The sequence below is a fragment of the Sorghum bicolor genome, chromosome 7 (assembly GCF_000003195.3).
Source record: "Sorghum bicolor cultivar BTx623 chromosome 7, Sorghum_bicolor_NCBIv3, whole genome shotgun sequence".
Classification (NCBI taxonomy): Eukaryota; Viridiplantae; Streptophyta; class Magnoliopsida; order Poales; family Poaceae; genus Sorghum; species Sorghum bicolor.
Genome location: NC_012876.2, coordinates 58,638,265 through 58,645,965, shown reverse-complemented (window position 1 = coordinate 58,645,965; position 7,701 = coordinate 58,638,265). Strand labels below are relative to the sequence as shown.

At 44.3% G+C, this 7,701-nt stretch overlaps 1 protein-coding gene across 1 annotated transcript; it reads right to left on the bottom strand.

Annotated features, from left to right (window-relative positions):
• LOC8083520 (putative clathrin assembly protein At1g25240) lies at window positions 2,097-4,031 on the bottom strand. The gene has a single exon (XM_002444443.2). It carries the CDS (start codon window positions 3,506-3,508, stop codon window positions 2,300-2,302), a length of 1,209 nt encoding a protein of 402 aa, XP_002444488.1. The 5' UTR covers window positions 3,509-4,031; the 3' UTR covers window positions 2,097-2,299.

Here is a 7,701-nt window from a genome sequence, read left to right as displayed (position 1 = left end):
TGCGGCGCATGCATGGAGCAGTAAATATGGATAAAAATAATAACTAATTGTACAGTTTGCTTGTAGTTTGTGAGACGAATTTTTTGAGCCTAGTCTATGATTGGATAATATTTATCAAATACAAACAAAAGTGCTATATTGTCTATTTTACAAAATTTTTTTGAAACTAAACAAAGCCAGCTAAGGTCCATAAGAATAACATTAGACTAGCCTTGCACGCAGTGAACTAGCCACTTGCTGGTTGTGTACTTACAAGACACCGTGCGTCACAGTCCGCAATGCACTACAAGACATTGAATTGTTCTTACAAGTTAATCCATGATTGCATGTTGCGTATACTACTAGTTACAAGAGTCTTTATGCTTACAAGCTAGTCAAGCAACGGTGGTGTTTTTCATGCATATATCAAAGCTTATCGTCTAGACGTGAATTGAGTTTAGCTCAGTTGGTTAGATTCTTTGTGGTGGAACCTATTTATTCGGGTTCAAATCTTTAAATTGACATGGATGCTCATATTTTTTTAGATTCATTTCAGGATTTGACGGTATTGTTTTTTTGGTGGTAGGCAACGTTTTTGTTAACAACGAGGCCCCCGTTGTGATTGACATGTTTATAGGGATAAGTGTACGTGCGTGTTGAGTGTCTATCCGTACTTGTGTAATTTGCAAAAAGAAAAGTTATCTTCTAAACTTATAGTCAAATATACACTGAAATGCTTCTTGAGTCTGGATTGTCAGGCAAGCAACGTTGTTTAAACAGTAAAAGAAGCTTTACTGTTTAGGCCCTAAACAGTGATTAAATGGTTAGACCGCTTAAAATTGTTTAAATTGCTAAAAACAATCTAAATGGTATAACTAATATTGAGTTAAATATGATTAAATGAGCTGAACAACTATTTAATTCACCAATTAGTTAATAGAAGGATTGTAATTACCACATTGACACCCAACTAATTAACATCGTAATTGCGGTATAAGCTACTTACTAGCTTTAAGTCAACCTCTTCAATAGTGCTAGAGTATGAGCCTAACTTTTGATCAAAAGCTAACTTCTCTCTCTCTCTCTCTCTCTCTCTCTCTCTCCCTCTCTCTCTCTCTCTACTTAGAGCTAGCTTATGAGTCATCCATTATGGGTGCCCTAAGTGAGGTGTAGTGGGATTTAGTTTTCCTCCAAAATTTTTTTGATAGAATACTTATTTTTCGCATGTGTAAAGATATAGTACTTCTAGCATATTTGACTTACATACATAAATATGCATATTTTAATGTTACTATAAAGAACCATTTAGACCTTTAACTATGTTCGAACATTGTCTAAACGGCCTAAATGCTAAATAAAAGAGTGACCGACTATTTATCATTTAATATTTAGGATAACATTACCTACAAATGAAGAAATCATCTCTTATTACATATAATGGCATAAACGCTAAAGAAAGGGTGACCTGTAGTCTTTTCATGATATGTTGTATTTTGCTAGAAAAAAAAGGATAAACTACATTCTTTTTAAAAGTTGATGGTTAGCATGGCAATGAGCTATATATGGTCACAAGTCCTCTAGCATGAATCCTAGAGTTAAGAAGAGGGGGATAGGGCCGGAACAGCTCTGGTATATGGAGAAGGTAGGGTTACATAGGAGGAAGAAGAAGGTAGAGATGTAGGTTAGAACCTCATTCACAAAAACCAGCACTAGGTGGAGAATAGCACTGTCTTGTATAGTACTGACACATTTGATCTATGTATGATTTTCACTTAGAATGATTTCCAAGTTGGTTTACAAATGAAAAAAATGATCCTATTGTGCATGCTTCATCGATAATGTTAAGGGCTTTTTAGTTTAACATGCCATAAATATGTCTTCAAGGAATTACTCTGACCGATTGAAAATGCACAATAATCACCTATGATTGCTTAGGCGTGAGTAGCTAGAGCTTGATTGCCTATCTAGCATCTAGTAAATTATTTGACTCAATCAACATTCTAGGGAAACTAAATTTGAGCAAAAAGTGACTCAAGATTCTTTCAGAAAAAAAAGTGACTGAAGAGTAAGTAACAAACCTGTCAAAAAAACACAAAAAAAAAACCTAAAACTGGAACTTAGGGAATGATTCACAATTCACGTTCATCTCCCGAGTGCCGTACAACATATCTATTTACAAGGATTCACTCAATGTTCTCATGGTGCAAAGTAGTAGGTTAATTAAATCGATAGACGACAAATTTTGAGTGATTTTTGGCTGCAAATCCCACGCATCAGACGGGATTCCAATTTCCATCTCTGCTACCATACCAAACTCGCGCTAAACCAACAAGTCTCTGCAACCGGCTACGGCGTCCCACGGCGCGGCCACGAACGGATTCACGTAACCACCGAAATGCCCCGGCCTGGCGCCGGCGGCGGCATTGTCGTCGTCGTCGTCGTCGAACACCACCCACTCTTTTGTCACCACTGTCTCCGACGCCGGTCGGGTTTCCTCCACGGCGACCACCAACGCCTTCGTTTCTTTCTCCTCCTCCTCCTCCTCCTTGCCGCTTTCTTCGACGACGTGGCTCATGATGATCTTCTCGAGGTCCCTGATGTCATCGTCCGGGACGCGCTCCACGGCCGGAAACTCGGCGGCGTTGAGCACGCCCAGTCCCCGGCACAGGTCGAAGTACGACGACAGCTGCGCGCTCTGCTCCGCGGCTTTCCTCAGCACCCGCATCCCCTGCACTCCCCTCCGCCGCCTCGCCGCCGCCAGCGTCTCTCCCGGCCGTTGCCGCGGCGTCGTCGGTGCCGAGCCGAGGACGGCGACGAGGAACCGGGCAATGCCCGTGCATATCTGGCTGTAGACCTCGAAGATCTCGATGACGACGCAGTCCATGGCCTCCAGGATGAGGCCTTTCTCCATGCCGTCCCCGTACGGCCGGATTTGCATGAGCAGGTCCAGCAGGTGCTGCTGCTTGGTCACGCGGTCCAGCCGCGCGTCCTCGCCGTCGGAGCCACCGGCGTCGTCGTCGTCGTCTAGCTCCTGGGCGGCGAAGAGGGAGCGGGTGTCGAGGAAGCGGAAGTAGGCGCGCACGAAGGCGGAGAACCCCGACGACTTGGACGGCGACGACGAGCGGTCGCGGAAGTCGGCGAGGTCGAAGGGGACGCGGCCGAGGCGCGCGGCGCGCGGCGCGACGTCGGACCGCAGGAGCAGGCCGTGCGCGAGCATGAGCGCCTTGAGCGCCACGGCCCAGCACCGGGTCCGCCCGGCGCGGCGCGCCAGCGCCCACATGAGCGGCTTGAGCGCGGGAGGCGACGCGCGCGCCAGCGCCAGGACACGCGCCGCGCTGCCCTGGTCCACGGACCGCTCGTCGTGGCTGGTGGCGCGGATCACCGCCGCCTCCAGCTCGGGGCTCCTCAGCGCCGCCGCCGCCGCGGCGGCCGTCCGTGGCCGCAGCGCCGCCACGCGCGTCAGGTACAGGCTCCTCCTGTCCTTGAAGGCCGCGGCGGCGCGGCGCCACCACTGCCGCGCGGTCGTCATCTCCTGGTCCTGGGCGCCGCCGGTGCAGGCCCACCACCTGGCGTCACCGCCTTCCCCGGCGCCGCCGAGCTCGACGCGCCCAGGGAAGATTAAATCCACAACGGTTGCCAGCTCCGCGTCACGCCGGGGAGCGTTCTTGGCCGCTGGAGCTGCTTGTGGCAGAGGATAAAAGCTCCAAGAAACAAAAACTGTCAAGAAGGCAACGGAATTAACTGAACGGCATGGGATGGGAGGAAGAGAAGCGAAAGCGCCAAGAACGTGTCAGGCAGTAACGGGAGGTCGGAGGGGAGACAAAGGAGGTGAGGTGAGTGAGTCGGCATGGGAGGGGAGTCCCGGGACAGAGGTGGTGGAGGTGGAGGTGGACGGTGGAGGTCAAGGTCAAGCATTCTAAATTTTATAAGGCCCCGTGAGCCTGAAATCCCGATCGTGTCGCGTTGAGGTTGAGGCCGATGGAGAGCTCGTGTTTGCTCTTGCGTGTACGCACAAAGCCGATGGAGCTCATGTTTTGAAATATACTAAATTTTCGATTGTTCAAAATGAAATAAAAAAACTAATTTGTAAAGAGCTATGGATGAAGCTTTGCTTTTGCTGGACCATCGGTCGAACCAAACCTCATTTAATTTAATTTCTTTAAAAAAATCATTGAATTCAAGTGCTGTACAAGTGAGGGGGGAAAATGTTAAGGTAAAGAGTAGTTATCGGGTGACATTTTTTTTCTTTTACACGCCCATAAGTATTTTCTCATACAAGTGTTACACCTTTCGATGTGTCTTCTTCCTCCTCTCAGATGTGCACTCTCTCTCTGCTCCTCTAGTAGCCACCGACGCTCCTAGGCCACCAGCGCCGACGAGGTGTGTCCTCCCGCGTTCAAGCATCTAAAAGTTAGGGTTCCGACAGATTTAGAAGACAATGTACTTCTCCCTCTCTTCTTCCCTAACTTTGGCGGGCTTAGAAGGAGCTTGGCAGAGGCAGGCACGCTAGATGGTGGGGACGGCGATTAAGGTTTCAGCAACATAGTTGGTGGTTGGGCCATATCATGGCGGGGTGCCCATGGCTATGACAGCAGTAGGAGAGGAATAGAGGGAAGAAGGAGGTCACCGTGAGTAGTGAGCAGCGGCGAAGGCGAGGACAAGGAGCTAGGAGGGCAGGGTTGAGGGGTGGGGGCGGGAGGCAGGCGTCGAGGGAGTCGCTGGCCGGGGGCGGTGGTCGAGGAAGGCGGGGGCAGGGGCGAGAACGAGAAGACGGGCCGAAGGCGAGGAGGAAGACCAGCAATAGCGCAAGGAAAGGTCCGAAGGAGAAAGAAGGTGAAAGTGTGTGTTTCACATGCTAATAGCATAGTCGGTCGTGCTTTAGCTGCGTCCTTAAGAAAAACAAAAATTTAATAGAAAAGAGATCACGTCAAAGGCTCAAAGAGGAAAACCATAACCAAATTTGACAAATTATTCTTCTATAATACTCCAACCCATGGCAACCATCACAAATCATGCATTTTCATATGGACTTTGCATAGTTCCAAACACAGAGTAAGGACAGCTGAAAATGGGCAATTAGTTAGTCGATGTGGGTACGACTACGGGAGCACGAGGCATGGCACACCGTCATTCCAAACATGTTCACACTAACTAATTCAGCAAATATATCTTGCATTGCTCTAAATACCTAAAACATGTAGCGTGTACGAACTAGTATTAAATCGCTGTCATATGGTTGGTCACATGTACGAGTGTAGATTAGAGGAAGGCAATGCGGAGAATCATCCACTTACAATTATTCGACGGTGATGCATTGTTCTAGCTGTATAGACGATAGGCCAGAGATAGAGCACATTACTTGTAAGGAACGCTCTTGCAGTTGCAGAGTACTAGAGCAAGCTAGCATGATCACACTCACATGAATGAACAATGTATTGCTAATCAGTTAAGATGCAGGGATACAAGTTATGGCAGCCTGTTTAATTTGTATATGAATCAGTCAAGTTGCTCATTAGCAGACTAAGTAGACTACTGTAAATATGTCATTCCTTAAAAAAAAAAGTAGACTACAGTCACAATCACAAGAGAAAAAAAAAGTCTAACTTGCTCCAAGAAATTAACAAGGTAACTCATAATGGCGCAGTTCCAAATGTAAGTTTTGCACATGATGCAGCAAAAAACCATTGTGACATATGTCATGCCACTAGCTAAAAGGGATCATATTTAGAGCCCAGTTTCAATTGGACGTTGAAGCTAAAAGTGTCTGGCTACCTATGTTACACGGATACTCCAAGGGGATTGACGTATCCGTATCCGATACTCGTCGGATACGCGGATACGGATACTCGGATACACCATTTTAGTGGATTTTCTTTTGAGAAAGTGTGTATCCACGTATCCGATACGTATTGTATCCGATACTCGTACCCGTACTCGTGTAACGTAGCTGGCTACAATAATGTTCTTCAAAATTCAATGTTGTTTGAACCAATCAAATTTATAAGAACTGTTTGCAATATGAGTTGAATTGGTACAACACAAATTCTTCTTCTTGATAAGGTGGATACAATTGGCTTTCATGTTAAGGCACACAACTCCATGACTAATTTATCAAAATCTAGATAACTGTGCAGCAAATCGACAAAGGCCTAGGGTACACGAACATAATGTGAATACTACTCTTCCTTTGTCTAAAAAAGAATACAATTCTAGGTTTAGGAGATGTCAATTTTCTTTAACTTGACTAAATTTATAGAAAACCGTGTCAATATTTATATCTCCAGACAAGTTTATTATAAAAATATATTGTATAACTAATCTTTTAATATTAATTTGGCATCATAAATGATAGTAGTTTTCATATAAATTTGGTTAAACTTTAAATTATTTGACTTTCCAGAAAATAAGAATTGTATTTTTTTACGAAGGGAGTACAATTTACCTAGGGATTCAGTTGCTTTTTGCGGTATGCACTGGTCGGAAATATAGCATATCATGTAAAATAAAGCAATTTTGTCTAAGAATGTGATAATTTGATTCCAACATTTTTGAATCAGATCCTAGCACCTACAAAGGTAATAATTAATTGTAAGCGGGTACATCTATTAATAAATAATCCAATATGTAATGCCAACGCGCTTATATGTATATAACTATATATAAAAAGAGCTCAGCTGAGAAGAAATGTCCTTGTCAAACACAAGTACAGGCTCGCAATAAACTGGCCATGTTCTTCCATTCGTTCCATTTGGTCTCACAGAATGAAAGGAATCGAGTATTATTGCATCAAGTTGCATGCAAGGCTTTGACATTGCATCATATTTAGTTTGTTTTGTTGTTGTATGACTGCTTTGAAAGGAAATATAAAATCACGGCCTGGTCTTTAGACGAGTTTTTATTTCAGAAGTACAGCTGGAGTATAAATAAAGAAAAAGAGAAGAAGAAAATCGTAGTTCTCATCATTGTACTAGTAAACGCCATTGTCACTGCTTTGTTCAGTGTCTAGAAACAACGAGATACAGTCTCAATTTTTTTAGATAATGGATAAAAAAATATCCAGCTCAATGGCTGATTATGCTATAACTCGAGTGGCTGTTCACAGTTATTTGGTCTTGCAGCTTTGGCTTGCCCTCCTTGGTTTTGCAAAGGAGAAATAAAATATGAATTAAGCTCTTTGCCGTTTTGGTTTTTGTGTGTTTGTACTCAAGCTCTGCTTTCTCCTTAATCCTTAACGAAAAACGTGTTTAATAATACATTAATGTGTTGGAGCACTTTGGAACAACAGAAATAAGTTCATCTTCAAGCAGCAGCAACCCACTGTTAAGCGTGGCCAAGCAGTTTTTATACATGAATTAATTTGCACTAGACTCCATTAGACGATGATTTGTTTTCTTCATTTGGGTTTTTATTTACTCTGCCGCCTCTATCTTTTTTCCTAACCACTGTAAAACTTGTAATAAATATTCAGTAGGGGCTTGACTGATCCCGTTTCGCCTTAAAAGAAAAATTAACGACTTGTGAACTCCGATTTTGGAAATGAAACGAGAATCTCTATGGCATGCCAGCTGAAAGCTGGTACAGCAAGTCATAGGGCCTCTGCATTGATCATCCTAGCGGCTTATGCGCAAGGGCCTTCTATACATGATTGATGCATATAACAAATTCTTACATCTGTAAGAATGGCAAATAGTAACTGAAATGCTGACCTCAACTATGGTGAAG

Excerpts from the sequence above, each read along its gene's own strand:
- LOC8083520 (XM_002444443.2), bottom strand. The coding sequence starts at position 3,508 with ATGACGACCGCGCGGCAGTGGTGGCGCCGCGCCGCCGCGGCCTTCAAG.